This window comes from Saimiri boliviensis, chromosome 3, assembly GCF_048565385.1.
Source record: "Saimiri boliviensis isolate mSaiBol1 chromosome 3, mSaiBol1.pri, whole genome shotgun sequence".
Classification (NCBI taxonomy): domain Eukaryota; kingdom Metazoa; phylum Chordata; class Mammalia; order Primates; family Cebidae; genus Saimiri; species Saimiri boliviensis.
Window position 1 is genome coordinate 137,386,364 of NC_133451.1, and position 21,857 is coordinate 137,408,220.

The 21,857-nt window shown below is 32.8% G+C and overlaps 1 protein-coding gene across 4 annotated transcripts in view; it reads left to right on the top strand.

The window, feature by feature from the left end:
- The window catches only part of FBXW7 (F-box and WD repeat domain containing 7), a 227,986-nt gene that overhangs the window by 185,903 nt on the left and 20,226 nt on the right, over positions 1–21,857 (top strand). For 3 of the 4 annotated variants that reach the window (XM_074396821.1, XM_003927974.4, XM_003927976.3), the window contains 2 exons: positions 13,573–13,655; positions 16,633–16,774. In XM_074396821.1, coding sequence (XP_074252922.1) covers positions 13,573–13,655; positions 16,633–16,774 — 225 coding nt within the window. Of the gene's footprint in view, positions 1–5,596; positions 11,233–13,572; positions 13,656–16,632; positions 16,775–21,857 lie in introns of those variants that run through there. The other variant, XM_003927973.3, reaches the window with a different exon arrangement.

A 21,857-nucleotide genomic window follows, 5' to 3' on the forward strand; every position in this document is an offset into this window, starting at 1 on the left:
TTTATGTTGTGATCATGATGATTAACATGTCTTCATTTATCTTCTCTTGAAAACTATTCTATGTTCTTTCTTAAAATGCTGTGTTGTCTGTTGATGGGATAACTTTAAAGGAAAAGTTTAAAGTGAAGAAAGGAGTGTGTGTGTGTGTCTTCTTTATCTTATGAACTAAAAAGTATTGGAATTTTAAGATTACACTAAAGTTCCACAACTTTTTGCTAGCTTTGAATTTATATTATTTTGGGTAGATTTAGACTATTCCTCATAGGATTTTTTCATGTTACAGAATTATGAACATACATTGACTCATAAGCTTACATTTTAAGAAATCTAAGATTTGGTTTTAAAAAGTGGTCTCAATTTACCATGTAGCAGTTCTTAACAGACCACAGCTATATGTACTTGTTCAGATCCAGGGCAGTTCTTAATTTTAGTTATAATGCATATTTGTTTAGTAGTCATCATTTCATCATTATATACCATGCCCTCATGTGAGTGGTGGGAAACTCATGATTTCATTCCACATAAAGGAGTTTTTAGAGTCATATATTAAATGTAACAAGCTTTCAAAGTTAGTTTTTTTATTTTTTATTTTTTTGAGACAGACTCTGGCTCTGTCGCCCAGGCTTGAGTGCAGTGGCACGGTCTCAGCTCACTGCAACATCCACCTCCCAAGTTCAAGCAATTCTCCAGTCTCAGCCTCTTGAGTAGCTGGGATTATAGGTGCATGCCACCATACCCAGCTCATTTTTGTATTTTAAGTAGAAACGGGATTTCACCATGTTGGACAGGCTGGTCTCAAATTCCTGACCTCAGTTGAGCCACTGTGCCCAGTGAAAGCTAGTTTTCAAACATTTGGAGTTCTTGATTATAGGTAAATATTTTTTAAATTATGTGCTAAAATAAAACTTTAAGAAAATTAGTTTGTGAATAAAATATTTCTATGACAAGAATGTTGTGATAGCAAAGTGCTACAGTGAGTCTTATAGATCAGAGTCTTTTGGAATCTTATATACAGGTAGGGGATCATGTAAGTATTTGCTAGTCATAGAATTCTTGATTTTTTAAGAGCAAATAATGCCATTTGTTAAATTATATAGTAATTCCTTTAAAGTTTAAATTGATGTTTCCAAAATGAATAGACTCCTCTTTTTAAAATGTAGTGGGGACCTGATTACTAGGTTCTTTCCTTTACTTGACAACTGTGTCAAATATGTGACTACTTAAAGAACAAGCAAGCTACATTAAAGAATTGATTAAAGATCACGGTGAAGCACACATTCTAGAGCAAAAACCCAGTGTTTTTGTTTTTTTTTAATCACTGGCCTAGCACCAAAACAAAATAGGTACCCAGTAAATACTTTTGAATTAGTGAAATCAGTTTGAATCTGCAGACTTTACTTCATAACTAGCGTTTTAAAAGATTGGTTAAAGTTATGCCTTGTCATTTTGAATTATTCTGGAAAATTAGTAAGATGCTTGATGAGAAGAGATGCCTGTATTTTAAAAAGTGCAGTACGTATGAATCTAGACTTTCTGTATCTGCCCGTCAAATGTTGGCAATAGAACATAATTATCAAAATTAGTAAGCAAACGAATAGAAGATAACAGAATTGAGAATAACAACTGTGTTTCAAATTAAGCAGATCTTGGAATGCTACATGTTGGTGAGATTGTGTATAAGAGTAGGAATAAACATTGGTTGAAGGCTTTTTCTGGCTTTGAGATTCTATGCTTATGTTTTGAATTATTTTGCGATCACAGAGAAGCAGTTGAGAAAGTATTTTCTCACCTCCATGACTAAGGGTAACCACATCTTTCACCATAATAGACGTTTGTTGAAATAAGAGATGGAGATACATTGATAGTCTTAGAGATCTGAGCCCAATTTCTCTCTCCCTCAAAAAGAATTAACTCTCAAAGAGGAAAATAAAATTAGAACACAGGAAGTAGAAGGGCAAGGAGATAGAGATATGATATGGTTGATAATGTCTTCATTCTCGTAGAATTGAGGTACTAGATATAAGAGCTTAGAATAGTGTTCAGTATGTGGCATACATTAATTAAGGATTACCTGTTTTCTAGTCTAGTTTTCTTCCTCTTGTAAGTTCAGGGATCTCATGGAATAGGTGCTGGTTTGAGAGTTAGTCTTGTGGTAGCAAGTGATCAGGGAAATGGAAGTGTAATTGTTATATTGAAGAGTTGAAAATAATTCAAATACTGCTTTATATCCTTTTCTCTGTATCTCTAATTTCAGTAAATTCTCAAAGTGAGAATCATTTTGTGAGTGATCTTCAATTTTATATACATTTTTGAAAACAGAAATAATATGGCCAAAGATTATACAGATAAGTTATGTTGTTATTTTCATTCTAGAAACCTTCCAATGACTTCACATCGTGCTTCCAAACTTTTAACCATGGCCTGCAAGAGGCTCCATTATCTGACCTGTGTTTACCTGACTTCATTTTATCCCAATCACTTCATCCTAGCCAGACTGGCCTTATTCTTGCTGATTCCAGACTCTACGTAATCATTTTGGCTTAAAAGTTGTCTCCTGGGCAATAACATTCAAAATTAGCCACACTTCTCTACTACCCTTAGTACTCACTTCTATCATAGCACTGTTTTTTTCTCTCTTAGAACTTAGCATCATATAGAATTATTTTGTTCATTTATTAACTTACTTATGTTTCTTCCTCCCCCACCAGAATGTAAACTAAATGAGAATAGGGAGCTCATCTGCATTCTTTATCACCTTATACCTAGTGTCTAGGACTGTTGTTAACACACAGTATGTTTTCAGAAGGTTATACGAAGAATACTTGTTTATTGCCAGGCAAGAGAAAAGAGGGAAAATCTCTTATTAAGCCACTTAGATGACCATGATTAACATTTAAATATATTTTTCTAGGCTTTTCTTTATGCATACACAGTGTGCATGCACATAAGTTAAAATACATGCTTTTTTCAAAAGCACCATACTTTATGTTGTTTTTGAATGCCTTCTAGTTTTACAGCCACCCTTCTACAGTCACCTAGCTCTGTATATGATGAACAGTTTCCGAGACTTCAAAATGCTCTATAGTGAAGTCTGTTCTTTAGAAAGGAGGCTTTGAGTCTGGGGGCTAGACAGTGGAGGTGTGGGGAGAAAGGGCTGGGGGTAGAACAGGATAAAAATTTTCTTAGTGAGCCATACATTTTTGAATAGCAGAGGTTCTTTCAGTCACATGTTGGCAAGAATCGGTGAATTATGTACTCACCTACTGCCCTGAGTAACTTTTTGGATTGTCTTTTCATTAACTTTTTCTGGAAATACACAGTTTCAATGAATGTTTTCTGTACTGTTTTCCTACCCCATATATTCAAGAGTATAACTTGCTTGTATTTATGATTTCTAGTGTGAATGCCTGTTCAAACAGTCCCCTTGTTTGTCAGCTTTTGTAACTAAAATGAAAAAGTCAGTGGTCTTCATACCTACAGCGTAAAGTTCTCCTGGTACAGAAAGGCACATAATGCCCTAAAATGGAAGGTTGAGTTATAACAGGAACTGTTTTGAAGAAATTTAACAATAAGTTAAATAACATTTTAACTCTAGTATTAAGTGTTTGAATTAGGAAAAATAGCACCACATAGGTTATCACCTAATGAACCTTGTAAGGCCAGTGACTAATAGACGCTATTAATCCTACAAGTTAGTAATAGTCATTATTTCCACATACATCTCAGGTCCACAGATGATAATTTCCTTTGTCCCTCTCCATACTTACCAAACTTCTGTTTTTTAAACACAGAAGCTGGACTGTGTCTTTTATGAACTTTCAGACTATTTAAATAACTTGTCCATTTTCTGACCCACTTCACCCAATTTGGCAATTGATATGTAGTCCAGTATTGCTTTCTGTTTGTTTCTTGTCTTTATGGGTTTTGTTTTGTTTTTTTGAGACAGAGTTTTGTTCTTGTTGCCCGGGCTGCAGTGCAATGGTGCAATCCCAGCTCACTGCAACCTCCACCTTCTGGGTTCAAGCAATTCTCCTGCTTCACCCATCTGTGTGGTTTTTGTTGTGTTGGTTTTTTTGGTAGGTTTTCTGTTGTTGTTGTTTTGTATTGTTTTTAGACAGAGTCTTGCCTTGTCATCCAGGCTGGGGTAGAATGCATGATCATAGCTCACTGCAACGTCAAACTCCAGGGCTCAGATGATCCTCCTGCCCCAGCTTCTCAAGTATCTAGGGCTACAGGTGCACACCACCATGCCCAGGTAACTTTTTTTTTTATTATTTGTAGAAATGGGGTCTTGATATATTGCATAGGCTGGTCTTGAACTTGTAGGATCATTTGAGGCCTCAAACGATCCTCCACCCTCAGTCTTCCAAAGCTTTGGGATTACAGTTGTGAACCACCATGCCCAGCCTAGTTTCTTATCCTGTCACCTGATTTTAAGTATCTTGTGGGAGGAAGGTAATTGCAATGTTTTTGTTTGCCCTTGGTAGCATTTCACAGATATTGGGACATAGGAGGTGATTTGTTTCTTAATTAATTGACCTTTTTTAACCTAAATTTTAATCTCAGCTTCTGTCACCTTTCCCCCATCACCAGGCCTTAGCCTCAGATTTCCACATGTAGTAGAAGCATAGTTATATGGATCTGAAATAATGATTCAGTAAACTGAATAATCAAGACTTAGATGTAGTTTACATACCTACTTGTTATTTGTAAAATGTAATACTTTCTTCTTCTTTAGCAATGTCTCGTTTTTTAGCTTAACTTGAACTACCACATATCTAATGGAAATCAGTAAGAATTATTGAACTTGGGGACCAGAGACCAACGTTCTAAATATAGCTAGCTGTATAAGCCTGAGCAAGACACTTAATTCTCTACCTACTTTTCTCACCTGTCAAATATGGCTACCATTTCTAGGGTATCTGATATGTGCTAGGCATTTTCTGTGTCCTCACAGTGACTCTCTAGGTTAGGTGGGTAAGGTAGGTGTATACTCATTACCGTTTTATAAAAAGAGAAAACTGAAACTCGTAAAGGTCAAGTAACCACCTGACATTACACTCTGGTCATGGCAAAACTTACACTTAAAGCCAGGTTTTTCTAGTTTCATTGCTTGTGTTCATTCCACAAACAAAGAGGAATTAGATGGCATCCAGAATCACTCTATGGCTTCCTGCTATTAATGTTTTTTGCTGATTCAGTGGCTGTACCTTATTTTTAGTCTTTAGCTCTCAAAACTTTTTTATCATGACTAATCACTAATTTAGGAAATTAATCTCAGAATTTTAAACCGTTCTTGAAATGAATACAAGATTAATATATCATACCTATGGAAAATTTTTCTCAAGCCAGGTAAATATATTTGAAAGTCACAAACAGCAGCAATAAATATGGATTTGTGTAAAGAAACCAGAAAAGTGAATAGAGGTTAGGCTTTATATTGAGGAAAATTTGATATCATTCTTTCTCCAAAGTTAAATTCTTTCCTGGGTCATATTTGTGGTTTTATTTTTCTTGAAGTCAGTCTTATTTTTTATACTTTTTTTTCCATTATATCTTTCTTACTTTACTGAAGATAATACTTTAAGGAATTGATAATAAAATTTTTAGAGGAAATTTATGAATTCCAAATGCTTATTGGTAGTTTATTTTGGATTTTAAGCATGAAAGATTAATTGCTTTCTGGATAAATCAGAGTAAACTCCAGGGTGACTTGCTAACTTTGTTGTCAGATTATTGCACTGATGTTGGCTGTCTGTGAAAAAGTAGAGAATGTTGACTTAATATTAGTCTGACAGCTCTGTAATGATATAAATTTTAAAGGAACAAGTAAAACCCCCTTCTTCATTATTCTCTTCTGTGGCTGCCATAAATAGAATTCTTAACTTGCATTATTGTGTACAAATTCTGTATGTATGTATATTTATGTATTTGTAGATAAATACATTTGTGCATCTGTCCATCAGATGACTAATTTGGCCCAATCTGAAGCAGTATCACTGTTTGAACTGATATTGCAGTTGATTTGTGTCAAATCATCAGAGGCTGCATCTTTGTAAGGAAAGTTTTAAATAGCTTAAACTTCAAGAATTAAAAACTACTACTTCTGGCCGGGCACAGTGGCTCACCCCTGTCATCCCAGCACCTTGGGAGGCTGAGGCGGGTGGACTACTTGAAACCAGGAGTTCAAGACTAGCCTGGCCAATATGATAAAACCCCATCTCTACTAAAAATAGAAAAATTAGCAGGGCATGGTGGCACATGACAGTAAGCCCAGCTACTCAGAAGGCTGAGTCATGAGAATTGCTTGAACCTAGGAGGTAGATGTTGCAGTAAGCCGAGACTGTGCCACTGCACTCCAGCCTGGGCAACAGTGTAAGACAATGTCTCAAAAAAAAAAAAAAAAAAAAAAAGATTACTTCTGTAATTATACTTACATTAAAATTTATTTAAAAGCAATCATCTATAATATTTTGATTTGCAGCTTGATTTACTAAGATTAGGATTATATTTATTATTGTAAACATCTCCTTCCCCCAAAAATAAGATTATCTATCACAGTGTTTAGTGTTTGGGATTGTTTTCTAAGGCACTAGTGTCACAGTATTTGTTTACTTAGATGTTAGTTTTGAACTAAAACTGGCTCATCTTGTTTTATTTTACATGTTCTCAAAAATTTTTTAGAACTAATTTCAGTATGAGTTCTAACAGTCAGATGTCTGTGTATATTACATTACACTGTGCTCTTGTGTTAATTGACTATATTTCCAATGGAGAAAGAACAAAATCTTAATTACCATATATAATATTTTGTGCCTGACACAAAGTAGGTGCTAAGCAAATGTTTACTGAATGAGTAAATGTGGAAAATTACTTATTGATCAATGCTGCTACCTGTTTGTGTTAGTGAAAATGTAGATGCGGGGCATATATACTATTTCAATTGATATCTGTAATAGAACAGGTTTATTCATTTGCCAGTTTCAATAAACAAGTCTTTTAATAAGCACTCACATTCAAGAAAGTTAATGATAGTGAGTTAGTGAAATTTCAAAAAGTATTTCAGTCTCAACATGCCTGGCATTCCTTTCATTGATGCTGAAATTTTGAACTGTCTATAATCTAAGTTCTGTGCTGAGGGCAAGACAGCTAACTGTGGTGGTTTCCTACTCATTTCCAGAGTAAAGAGTGTTGTCATGATAAAAATAAAATCACTGACGTAGGAATACAAACACATTCTCCTACTACTATAAAATGGAAGTATATTTTTAAATATTAGCAAAGTAATGAAAAGAACCAGTAGTGTTCATAATATTATCTACTAATTATAAACTTTTTAGTTGAGTTAAACGTTTTAGTACTGAGTGTAATATATGTTTATGCTTTAGAAAAATAATGCTGTGGATGCTACTCTTTCTTTGTATGGCCAATTATTCAAAAATACTCATTATTGTCAATTTCTGGATGTCCTAGAAATAAAGTTGAGTAAGATGTGAATCTTTAGGGATTAGATAGGGGAGAACGATGTATAAAAATAATGACAATGAACTATAATAACTGCAGTAACAGAAGAATTATATATAAGACAGAAATAATGAACTCTTGAGAGTGAAGAGGTAAAGTACTCTGTTAACTACTTTATCCTTTATGTTGACGTTATGTATAAAGAGAAGTATTTCTCTGAAGATACGTGATTCATTTAAGACCATTTGTTTATATTTTTCTCACTGTATATAAATTTTTTACCACAACTTGCCCTTCTAAAAATTTAGTCATCCCAATTATTTGCTCAGAGAGAGCCATTTCTCTAGTAGGAGCTCACAAGTTAATGATTCTATGGGTATTATTCTCCAGAGGCAAAGATATCATCATATTTTTGTTCTGTTTTTTTTTTTTTTTTCCCTTGTTACTGCTAACTTCTACTCTAGCACACTAGTTGCACTTCAACACCTAGCACGGTGGAGTTGTGATGAGATGAACATTGGGTCTGAGTTAGCAGATGAATTTTATTCCAGGACCTTATTGTTGATTGTTCCCTTTACTAATGGATTTTCAATAATACTTCTAGGTTGTCAGTCAATAAAAAATTAATTTTGTATGGAATGCGAGAAGTGATTGCCTAGCTGACATTACATGAAAATTTACTTTATTGTAATGAAAATATCTTTAATATAGTGGAATAGTAATTCTAAAAATGTAGACGACAAACATAAGCATTTTCTTAGCTGTTTGGTTGACTAACTTAGCTGTTTGGTTGACCTTCTTTCCAGTGAACTTAAACTACTTTATATTTTAGTCTAAGGCATAAAATACTTTAAAGAAATAAGCTTATTTAACAGAGATAATAGACTGATTTATGGTTTAAAATGTTTCTGTCGTAGGGATAAGATAGATAAATACAGATACAAACCCACAAAGATTTTTAAATATTATATTACTAAAAACTTAAATCTGAATGAAGTTTCAAACTATATTTTAGCCAAGAATGCTATAAATAGAAATATGAGAATTTTATTTGCTTTGTTCATATATAGATGATGAGGACAGTAATATAATAAATAGGTCATAGTTTTCATTGATAGTACATCAGAGAATGTTGAAAATCATTTTTATTCTGTTACTTGGAAATTCATTTAGAGGCTTGGTTGACTAGCTTTGCTTGACAAATTCTTCACAGTTCAAATTAACATCATAAGATATTAGGGGAAATTGTTTAAATACTTGGGAAGAGAAGGTCTTCATTAATACTTATGAACATAGGCATTTCTCACTTAAACAAATTAGTAAAAATCATTCCCAAGTAAGAACCGTGGTAGATAGAGGATGTGTAGTAGTAGAAAGACTTCTCAGTGTAGACTTTTTTTTTGTTTATCATTTTGCTGTTTGAACCATGCAAACCTGGTAATAAAATAGGAATCTACAGGGTAATATACACATAAACGGTATTTGTGGGGAACAGATTTTCCTGTAACTTCACAGCCCTAAGTAGGAGCCATGTAACCGTGGGAGCAGTCCTTTGAATATACAAAGTGAAGAGATATTTTCTTTAGGTTTTGAGACACTATCCCCTACTTCATTTAAGCTGATCTCTTCTTCACTGAGTAGACTTAATTTGAAAAGATTAGTTCAACTAGAAATAGGACATGATTTCGGTTGAAGCCAAAATAAATACTATTATAGCACTAGTATTCCACTTGTCTTATGAAAAACTAGTTACCACTGACAAATTCTAGATGAAGGTTCAGGTGTTCTTATAGCCCTGAACATGGAGGAAAATCAACTTTTTCCCCCTTTGCCTAAATCTTGAGTCCCCAGAACTTGTAACAAAAGGGTTTATGGATCCATTTCTAACAAGTCCAAAAAAAATTTTTTTTTTATTCCCTTCGAAATGAGATTATTTAGATAGCTAACTTCTGCTGGGTACATACACATATTGTTCCTGAGAATAAGAATTAATTTAAGAGCCAGGTAGGAGATTTAAAGTAGGCAGTAGAATATAATTTCCAGGAGAAGACTCAAGATGTACATCTTCATAAAATTTTGTATTATTTTCATTTATGTTTTAAAGCAAAAGATGTTCCATTGACATAATGTCTTAGTTATAAAGGTAAACATTTTTATTTTTAAAATTGTGATACTACTTTATGCAGTATTTAGAATCATTTTACTAAAGAAAGTCATTTACCACCATAGCAGAGAGTATTAAAATGTTAGTTAAGTCCGAATGGTTGTTTTATTTTGTCCTTCTGGAGAAACATACTTTCTAATAACTATAGACACAATTTACTTGTAATAAAGAACACTAATGGGGAGGGTAGGAGTTAATTAACTAGGCCTTTAATAATGGGCTTTTCTAGTTCAAGGAATCTTATAATTGCGCCTGAAGCTAGTTGTGAAGGAAGTTGCAAGATGAAATACCTAGATTTGTGTAGTAGTCATTACAGGAAAAATGTTGCCTTCTGGCAAACTTTGGCACCTTTATTATGTAAAATGCCTTTTTAATGATAAGCAATATAGATTGTCAAAATTATTTTGGAGAGAGAAGTCCAGTGCCTCCTGTTTACACCAGATTAAATTAGCAAATAATGGCAAGCCTCGCCAGTGAGCACAGTGTTTGCTCTTTTTGGGAGAAAATAGCCTTTTGGCCAAACTTCACACACTTAGGTAGTGCTAGTTTGTTAACCTTAAAAAGATATTCTCATGATTAATAAGGGTTGATGAAGTGTGTGGCAGTTTTCCTGAAAATTACTATGTTTTAAATGATTGAAATGGAAAAGCATGGGGAATGTTTTTATTAAATCAATACCAAAATATGCAGATTGAAATGTAACTTAGATTACATAATTTCTGCAAATGTTATCAGCTCCAAAGCAGTTTACTTTATTGTCAGTGAACTCCAAAGAATATTAATTTCTCTTTTTGGGATTGCCTGTTTTGTACCATCCAAGCTACTTGGAAAAATCTGATCAGTCTGTGCCAGGACTACTGTAGGAAGACAGTTAGTGAAAATAGCATGCTTTGCTTCTGTTGAGGGGGACCGTATGAAAATATATCCTATTTTCAAAATGTTTCTGAAAAGACTTATTTGTGGAAATGTTCCTTGCTATTTAAAACTCTTCAAAAATGCAGGTTTTACAAAATGCAAAAATAACCTCCTGAAAGTTTGAAAGGGGAGAGGGGGCTGTTGTGTGGGGGCGGTCTCATTTGCTGCCCACATCCTCCCTCTGTTCAGTGCGTTGTGTGCTTACGGGTTCCCTGGAGCGGATCACCATATAATTGATGTGCAGTCTGCATTGCTGAATCCTGGACTGCACCATTCTGTGTTCAAGGGAAGATGTAATCTGATCCCTCTGCTGCTGAGGGAGGAATCTGTTCAGTCAAGGCTTTGACAGGGCATAGTCTCCTCCAATAATCTTCTCCGTTCTCTCTCATTATTCCCTCGAGTTCTCCTCAGTCAAGCTGCATGTATGTATGTGTGTCCCGAGAAGCGGTTTGATACTGAGCTGCATTTGCCTTTACTGTGGAGTTTTGTTGCCGGTTCTGCTCCCTAATCTTCCTTTTCTGACGTGCCTGAGCATGTCCACATTAGAATCTGTGACATACCTACCTGAAAAAGGTTTATATTGTCAGAGACTGCCAAGCAGCCGGACACACGGGGGCACAGAATCACTGAAGGGGAAAAATACAGAAAATATGGGTTTCTACGGCACATTAAAAATGATTTTTTACAAAGTAAGTAATCTATTTTCTTCCTATGCTGTGTGATTGTGTGTGTATGCCTGCCTGAGAAGGAAAATCTGTATCATCAGAGATGGCTGCAGTATCCTCTAATTTTGGTGGGTAGCTTGATGTCTGGTATTCTGCTTTATATCATGAATGTAAGCAAATAATGGGAAGACTGTAAGCTGGAAAAAGCTTTAGATATAAGATAAAATGTATATTTTAATCTGAGAATTTTTCGCTAAAAATATATTAAGACTTTAGAAATGTGGCTCCATTAAATGCTGACCTGGAAATACTCTATCCTTAGTTGGCTTTTAGTGAACCTTTTGCCTTCAGTTTTTCTATACCTTATGTATAGTTTTTCTTTTTTCATTAGTTGACTCTTTTAAAGTATAGAATCATGAGACTATTTGGGATTTATATTTAAAGATCCTGTTTACTTTCTGTACCCCTCAAAAATTGCAGAATTAATTTTTGGTCCTGAAGTCAGTATTTTCAGTAAACAGGACAGTATTTAAAAGACTTCTGTAGTCATACAGAAGGTGCTTTACTTTATAAAATGTTATTAAAATCCTTTCTCAGTGGTTTTCTTGATACACATTTTGGACTGTTTATTCATCGAAGGATTTCTAAGATGGAAATAAAGTTTGCTTTTAGTGGCAAATGGTATTTGCACCAATGTTTTTTTACAAGATATCCTGGGAAGTTCTGAAGCCAGTATTACAAACTTAATTAGAATAAATATCAAAGTTTCTCCTAATGATAAAGATAAGAATTTGTGGAAGTTGTAAAAAACTAGATTTTAAGATAGTCTGTACTGACTGACCTTCCTAATGGATTCATTTGCATGTATGTGTATATATGTGTATCTATAAATTATATACATGGAAACACGTGGTTACCTATGTACTTCAGCTTTTATATTTATGTTTGCTTTTTAATAAAATTATTTGGAGAAAGAAAATAATGGTTTCTGAGAGGAATCACTTTAAAACAATGTAATGAGTACAGAAACTTCTGAAGGGAAGAAACCAGCCAGACCCAGCCAGACCAATTCCATTTCTTTCCAGTAGGTATGTCGTAAACTAAGGTATAAATTGTAGATGAGCTTCTTGTACCCTCACCTCTAGCCCCTAATATCATAAGATCATTCCAGTATTTTAGAAAACTCTTCGTGATGACAAAAACATAGTCTTTATTATTCAGTGTGGCTCCAAAAGATTATTAGTCTCTTTGGTATTTATATTGTATCATGCTATGTTATGATGTTCCTATGTAAGGCAAGAGGTAGGAAAATAAGACTACTGCAAAGCAAGGATTTTTACCTTCTTATACACATGAGGATAGCTCTCCATCACTCTGGAGTATTTTTCCTCCTGTAACTTGGAGTAATACAGTGATTAATTAGTGGACATAAATCTTAAAAAGGGGTTGCTGAAATGGAAAAAGTTGAATCTTACCAGATTTTATTTTCTAGTTTTAAAATATACATATAGTCATATAAAATATTTCAATATTGATGTTTACAATTGTGAATATATTTATAGTATAACATGGCATTATAAACACCTTAAAATTTAGATTTTGGGTACACCTTATAGAGAGGCATAACTCATTCTTTTAAAATCTTTCTGTTGTTTCAAGTTAGAATATTTTATCCTGAGTATCTGTCAATAGAGCTATATTCTGTATATATATCAATTGATGACTTTTCCCCTCAGCTTTATTATACTATCTCCAGACTTCTCTTACTATTTTTTAAACTGTCCTTATGGTCCATATTAATTGCTCTTTGCCTTATCACTATTCAAGATTATTTATACTGCTCTTTACCTTTTTATAATGATCTGAATGTTTAAAATTGAGTTTGTTACTTTCATACTTATTTCCGATTTTGAATTTTGTTTATCTTTATTAAAACATGTTTTTACAGAAAAATGATTTGTGAGAAAGGCATATTAAATATGATTCTATTCTGTGTGGAATAACATGAGATTTTTCCCTATGTTGGTTATTAAATTGGAAAACATGAAAGACATATCACCTTAAGGAGGGAGAGAGAGAGAGAGATAAAGAGAGAGAGAGAGTATACATATGAGGAATATCAGTTTTCAAATCATCACACACTGTTCTTCTGGATAAAATATTAGGAGGAAAAATTCACCTTTCCAGTCCATTCAGAGTAAAACAAAGTAGAACAAATAGAAGAAACTATTAAACATTTATTTTATATATTTAATTGCCATTGTAGACATATGAAAATTAAATAATTTTAAAATATTAATCATGCTAACTCAAGATTTGATAGATAATTTTTTAAAAACATATCTTGTTTGTTTTACCTTATAGATGAAAAGAAAGTTGGACCATGGTTCTGAGGTCCGCTCTTTTTCTTTGGGAAAGAAACCATGCAAAGTCTCAGAATATACAAGGTAATATTAAATGTAATGATTGATTATCTCATGATTCTCACTTTTTTAGAGTGGATTCTGAAAGTGTTTTAGTTTATTCTTATAGAATAATGGTGTTAATAGTATGGTTGAGTGTTTAACACATTTTGAGACTACTGGAAATTGAGAACTATATCATTTTAAATAATAAAAGGACTACCACTATAGTTTGTTTTGTTACTAATACATTTGAAGTATGACACAAATAAATTCTTTTGTGAACAAAAATTTAAAATTACAAAATTTAAGGAATTTTAAAAGAAAACCGTAAAATATGAATATGAGCATCTGTATTTTGTTCCTATAGCAACAACTGTTACAGGGTAGACATTTGTGTGTGGAAATTTGAAAATACATTTATTAGCAGTGAAATAAAACTCAATTACTAACTAAATCTTATTTCATGAAATCAATATGTTAGAAATTTCCTTTTATTTGGTAGGTCTTAAGTTTTTAACACATGCATTCCTATACCAGTAGAATGGTTTCTATAACAACTAAATATAATTGTAATATTTTTCTACTTCAGTCCATCATTTTTGGATTTTATATCAGTATGAAATTTTTCCCACTCTCACACTAATTAGGCTAACTTAAGCACAATGTCTGTTGCCCAGCCAATTAAAAATGGCTTTGAATGTCACTTGGAATGTCGTATTTTATAATTTAAATGACAGAAGTATCTTAGAGCTTTTTTTGGTCTTTAAAAAAGAATTTTTTGTATAATTGCCAGTTTTTAAAATAAGTGATTGAAAGTTAACAGTAGAAACCATAAGAACTTCATGGTTATGACATTTCTTCCTTTCTCTCAAAATATTTGGTTTAGTTATTTTTTATTCTATAAGATGCAATAAAACTAACATTGCTCAGATGTAATTTTTTATTGAACATTATTACAGATTGTGTCTCTTACAGGGAAATTGCTTTTTATTTCAGTTGTAGAAAATATTTCTTTCAAATGTTCTTTTATGAAATTTGGAAATTGTAATAATTAGAACAGTCTTACATTCGAAAGTGAAGAGATTATACAGAAGAGAAAAATAAAGCTATCTCTTAGTTATTCAGGAGCTTCTTTTCTGTGTGATTTTTCTTCTGTTAACTGTCCCCCTTCCCATTACTCTTTGCCTTTTGACAGTTTTACTGTGTTTTGGCACTTCCACCAGAGGGTGTGGAGGGATAGAGAGACAAGTGAAACTATTCACTTCATTGTACTTTTCCCTTCTAGTCGTGATAAAGTATATCTTGGATGAGAAATTTGCATTTAATGTGCAACTAACTGTTAATGCTATTTTTAAAATGTATCAGTCTTTTATTAATATGGCTGATATTGGGACAAAAGTATTACATTGTTCAGTTGTTTTTAAGGCAACTTAAATGAGTGCTGAATTTTTATTACAGAATGAATTTTAGTAAAATTTATCTTTAGTTGCTCACTTTTTATATTGAAAAAGCAACTGAAAAGGCACACGTTTTACTTTTAGCCTGTTAATGTATAATTTTATTAAAGCAAAGTCAGACCAAACAGCATATTTATTTCCTTTTTTTTTTTTTTTGGTTGACTCTCAGTTAGGAAGGTATATATTTGATGTTTTGTGATATTTTTGAAACATTTGCTAATAAGATAGAACTGTGATTTTTTTTCCAACATTTTTTTTCTTAGAAAATTTGTTATTAACACATCCTATTTTATTTTTGAGAAAAAGAAAATAGAACTTACCTTTGAATTTGAAAGAAGAAAAGATAGACTTAATTGTTGAATGTTAGAGATTTTCTTAGATTTCTACTATTACAGGATTTAAAGGGAGTAGATAAGAAGACTTTTCTGTAAAATCTGGTGATAGAGACAGATTTTTTAACAAAATAATGCTGCATAGAAAACAAAGCTGGAGGAGTTATTTTACTAGTAATTTATCACAGTTTGATTCTTAACTATTATGATGCAATGAATTGAGTGAGGATTTCTTTTTAAACATAATTTCATTAAACCAGATCTTCCTGCTGCTTTTTTTCCCAATGTCTTTAAAATGGATATTCAGTATTTACCTTGAGTTTAATTACATGCAGAAATTAGAAAGGAAAGTTTAATACATTCATAATATAGTTATATATCTATATTCTTTCTGCTATTAATTAGTCATTTTTAGAATAGTTAGACAATGTTAGAGAGATTATCTAGTTGGTCCCCATTTTACTAATGGCAGAATTGAATTTCAAGTTCTTTGAGGCAGTTAAATCTCAAAATTTAAATTATTGTATAAAAATGTTTAGATGATCTTGTTTGTGCATATAATAAGTCCTTAATACTTAAATATATTTCTGATTAAGACTGAGTCCTGGCAAATGTTTAGACCAACCTTTATATATAACAATAAAAAATTAGAGAGAAATATTACAGACAATTTTGAAGGCATCTGGGGCAAACTTAAAGAATTAATGTGACTCTTGAAATTCAAAACATTTGAACATACTGTTTCTATGTCTGAGTTTTATTAAGCATTAATAAAGTATCACAACCCTTTTTATAAAGAGAATTTAAACTTTTTTTTACTTAATGTCACTGAAGACCAGTCATAGAAGTGGGACTCACATGTTCTAAGGAAATATTTTAACATTATTTGTATATATTAACAACTTACAGTTTTTTTCATGGAGATTCTATTACTTGGTTGCAATTAGCATTTCCCGGATAATAACAGGTATTATGTAGGAGGGAGGAAACTTACTGTAAGAACAGTAAAGTAGATTTTATGTACCTGTGATCTCTGGGAGAAAGGTAAGTAATTGAATTGATGTTTGAAATATGCCAGATCATTATTCTTTGTACTAGAATCTATTATTAATAAGTATTTATCTTTGCTTTCACTCTTGTTTTTTCTCTCTCTCTCTCTCTCTCTCTCTCTCTCTCTGTCTCTCTCTCTCTCTCTCTCTCTCGCTTTCTTTCTCTCTTTCTTTTCTGTAGTACCACTGGGCTTGTACCATGTTCAGCAACACCAACAACTTTTGGGGACCTCAGAGCAGCCAATGGCCAAGGGCAACAACGACGCCGAATTACATCTGTCCAGCCGCCTACAGGCCTCCAGGAATGGCTGAAAATGTTTCAGGTGACATACTGAAACATAGTACTTGAAATGTTTCACTTACTTGCTAGAAAAAGCAAGCGATTATTTAGTTGTAAAAAAAAGAAGCAGCACTTTTACACGCTATACTGTGGATGAACCTTGAAATCATTCTGCCAAGTGAAAGAAGCCAGACACAAAAGGCTACATGTTCATTCTCTTTATATAAAATATCCAGAATAGGCAAATCCATAGGGACAGAAAGTAGATTAATGGTTGGAGGAGGAGAGGACTAACTGTGAATAGGTACAGGTTTTCCTTTTGTGGTGATAGAAGCGTTCTGGAATTGGATAATGGTGATGGTTGCACAGCAATATGAATATAATAGGAAGCACTAAAGTGTATACTTTAAAATGGTGAATATTATGTATATTTCAATTTTAAAATGCTATTAAAAACAAGGGAACTCATTTGAATTTTTCAGTCATAATTGAGAAAGTCCAATACTTATTTGTATAACTGTGCACTGACTTTTTTTTAAAATTACTTTTAAAATAATAAGACTTTTCTTCCTCTTCTCCTTTATGTTTGAATTTCTGAGTTGTCTCGTTTTCTAAACTGCATTGCTTGTAAGTTAGGCATTTAAGAGTAATTTAAGAACCATACTAGCTAGAATTAAAGCTTGTTTTCTTCGGTGCCATGCTTGTATATGGCTTACTGTGCTTGAATTCTGATTACTGTATTTTAATAGTATTTATATTATTTGAACATTTACAGGGAAGAGTGGTTACAACCAAACCTTGAGTATTATGAATTTTCTAACCTAAGATAGTATTATTACATTGACTTATCTCTTCTTCCGGTAAGATAGTACATATAATTCGAGTTAAGCAAAAACAGTTGGCAAGAATTAAGCACTCACTCAGTTATTTGTTGCAAATAATAAATAACATAAATTATTTAAAGCAAAGATATCTGATATTAGCCTCCATAGTAATGGAAAATGAATATACTACTCTACCTCTGGCTGCATGAATAGGTTAGGTATTTAATGAATGCATAAGGGAATAAAGGTGATACTTATTTGACGTTTAGTGTTTCAGATTTTTAAGGTGTTCACTTTATAAATCCTAATATTTTAAATGCTTAGATGAATGTGAGATAAATGTGCCTATTTTTTTCTTCTGTAGCTAGAAAACTAACTTGGAACAGTATTACTTTTAAGTAGATTTTTAAAATGGTTTTCTGCATTTCAGGTGATTTCCAAAAAATAGGAAAACCTTTTTTTGATTGGTAACTGAAAGATTTGAGCCTTGCTCTCAACAGGGATTAGTTTTTCCACTGGATGAGACAAAAGTGTCTCAAGACATTTTTCGTTTTTATAACTGAGGAGATGGGGGTGGGCAGGACGCTGCTGGCGTCTAGTGAGTAGAAGTACTGTAAAGGACAATCTCCATGCCAAAGAATTATACAGCCCAAAATGTCAGTGGTACTAAAGAATCTCTAGGTTAGAGGAGTGAAAGTTATATTTTATTGTTATTAAAATGTTATGAGCCACTGCAGTTACAAAGAATTTTTTTTTAAGTTTTCATAAACATTTGTTGGTTAAACTTACCTTTTCCCCAAGGATTATTCCTACCCTTCCCCCTGAGTTATTTTGCCTCTGGTTCCTGATGGTTTGTAAAAATGTAAAATGTTAATTAATGTTTAAGTTTTCCTATGCAGGCCCTCAGAATTCTAAATTTTTTATTTTGTTCCATCTTTTTTTAAAAAAAATTATCCATCAATAAGAGGTTAAAATAAAACTTGAACACTTACATAGCCTTAAAAAATACTTTAAAGATATTTATCATCTCTGATTAAGCCAAAGAGATGGGAATATGGGTGTGTGTTGCCCTGCGGACACATGCGTATAGTGTGAACAACACAGTACTCAGGAGTAGTGTAGAGGTGATTTCATATCATTTTTATAAGAAAATACCAACATGATTGAAAATTACGCTGTTAGCAATAGTTTTATCATCATAAATACCCTCCAAAATGCTTACTTTATATGAAAAGGCTTATTTCTTCTCAGAAGGTAGTTGAGAGTAAGATTTATTTTTTTCTGTGGTAGGGCTCATTTTTTCCAGTGTTTTGGAATACCTGAATATTCTTTGCTTGCTATCCAGGGTATTTCTCAATTTTAAGGGGTCTCTCTAATATTGAGCTATAGGAAGAGGCATTTCAGCTTTATTTAGTCAGGATATTTTAGAGAATCCATTGTACAACGTTTGCTTGTTTAGCAACTCATGCTTTTTAAATAAAATGTCCAAATGTTACTACATACTGTATTTCATCATATCTGAGACACCATAGATTTTTTTTAGATGGATTCCAATTTCAGAAATGTTAATGTTACAAAAAAAAAAAGCTTTATTCAATAAGCTAAATAATGTTAGACTAGCTTAACTGTAGGTACAGTGAAGAAAACTTGTTCTTAGTTAACAGGAATAGCATGTGGAATTACCCTGCAGGTATAGTACTATAAGTTTTGGGGGTTTTTTTTTTGTTGTTGTTGTTGTTTTTTTTTTCAGTTAAATATTCTTTAGCAAAGAAATCTGTAGCAACAAAAGGTCAACTAGACAGGACCGTCATCGAACCTGTCTCTGACACACACAAGGCCTCATCGTTGTACATTGCCCTTTATTTTCAGGGCTGGTACCAGAGTAACTAGAAATGACTCACTTGCCTAAAGGCTTACAGTGCTTTAATGTCTAACTTGTAGAGAGATATAATTTCATAATAAAGTGGGGAAATCATAAGTTGACCTATGTGAGATAGTTGAGGGATAATTAAACTGGCATGATTTCTACAAATATGCTGTGGGGGCATTTCATGATGACTTTTCTGTTGCATAATAAACAGTATGGGAGAGCTTATCCTCTTACTGTTCTGCTCCAGCTCCATCTATTTTGATAAAGCACTTTGTATTCTGTTAATAAATTGAGTATGAACAAATGATATTCCATTTTGCATAAAAGAAGACTGAAACAGAATGCCGCTGGAAAATAGAAGTGCAAGTTAAAGACAGAAACCAAAAAATATAAATTTTACATCTTTTGAATTTTCAGTAGCCGTTGATCCACTTTGTTTGGCAGTCACATTGATGTTTCATATTGTTTATTTAGGGAGGCGAGTGGGTCACTTTTTTGGTTTGTTTATATCATTTGGGTGCTAATAAATGGTTTCTCACTTGAAATTTTCAGTAGGTAAAGACATTAATTACATAAACATTATTTTATACAGAAATTTATATTCAGAAGCATCTTGAGATTAGCACAAATGACTTGGACAAGCTCTTAGTTTAAAATTTAACATTTCCTCTTAAAAACGATTTCATTAATATTATATAACCATTCTTGCCTTTATTTTCACTCTATAAAACACTTAACATTAAAAAGTTGTCAAAGGGGAGAAAACATGTACATGTGCTTAAAGTTATACTTGGAAATATATTGGAGACTCAATAAATGTTAGTTTCTTCTCTTGATTAAGAAATAATCTTAGTGGACCTCAGAAATTTTCTCAGATCTAAAAAGGGACTGTTAACACTAGTTTCACAATGTTGCTATGAGGATCAAAGATACAGTGATATGGAAGAAAATACCAACATGATTGGTATTTTATATTTAACCTTATACAGAACTTCTACCTAATTAAATAAATAATTACATTATTTTAATTAAAGCATAGTTGAATTAAGCTATTTATGTACTTTGAAAAGATCTGTTGCACTCAAAATATTTTAAAATGGTAAGTAAAAAATTCATGTGTTTTGATATTAAAAATCAAAAAACTTTTCCATTGAAAGATTTAATTAGGTTTCATAGGAACACTTAGAAATTGAACATGTTCTCAAACCTCCTTTTATTTACATCTTATTCACTAGTCAACAAAAGATTAAAACCCACAGTATATTGCCAAAAATTGAATTTATTGTTACTTTGAAATTGTATTTGGGACACAGTGATTAGGAAACCTTGCTTTGTGTGAAGGACTTGAAGAAAGTCATGTATTTAGCTAGAGAAGACTACGGGAAAATGTTATTATCTGTTTTTAATATTTTAAAGACTTTTGTGTAAAAGTAGAAAAAAGGCTCATTCTTAGTTTCTTCAGAAAGTAGAACCTGAATCATGTTCTTTGAGTCAGATTTTGTCATTAAGTTAAACCTAACAATTAAAACTGGCCCACAGTAGAATGGGAGATAATGAGTTACACGAACCCTGGAACTGTTCAAGCAGACTGGATAACCATGTGCTAGAGGTGCCGGAGAAGTGACTTCTTTACCACATGAAATTCAGGTGCAGTTCTATCCAAGGTCATAAAACAGTGTATCTGATTGGGACGCTAAAGATCATTGAGACCAGTGGTTCCCAAATGCTGCTTTGTGAATCATCTATGTCAACACTGGATGAGTTGCTCGTTTAAAAAATAAAATGTCTTCAGCCACTGAATCAGACTCTCTGCTGGTGGGTTTTAGAGCTCAGTAATTATTGCTTTCCTTGATCAGCATTTGGGAACCACTGGCCTAGACTAAGCCTCTCACTGTGTAGGTGGGTTCTCTGAGACTCAGACTCGTTAAGAGACCTCCATGTGGTTCTACAGTGAGTTTCTTGGTGAAACCAAGGCGCTTGATTGCAGTTTAGCACTCCCTCTATTCTTCTCTACTACCTCTGTGCTGTTATTTACCTGAAATAAAACACCACTTCCATGGGGAATTTTCAAATTTGCATTTGCAATTTTGTCCATAAATTAAAATCTGCTTCTGAACTTGGAATGCTTTTCCTGTCCCCTTCAATATGTTCCAACATGACTACCATGAAACGCCAAAAGAAGTACTTTCTTTTTCTCTTTTCCGGGACAACCACTTTTCAAATAGCAGTAAAACAATAATTATAAGAATTATTCAGTCCTTTGCTTTTGCAGATAAAGAAACTAAGGCCTGAAGAGGTCAAATTGTAAGCTAATTATAGTGACAATATCTCCTAAAATTATATGCTAACCCCCAATTCAGTTCTCTCTCAACTATTCTTCGTAAATGGTTGTTGTAGGTTGTTATTTTATATATATATGTGGTCATTAGCTG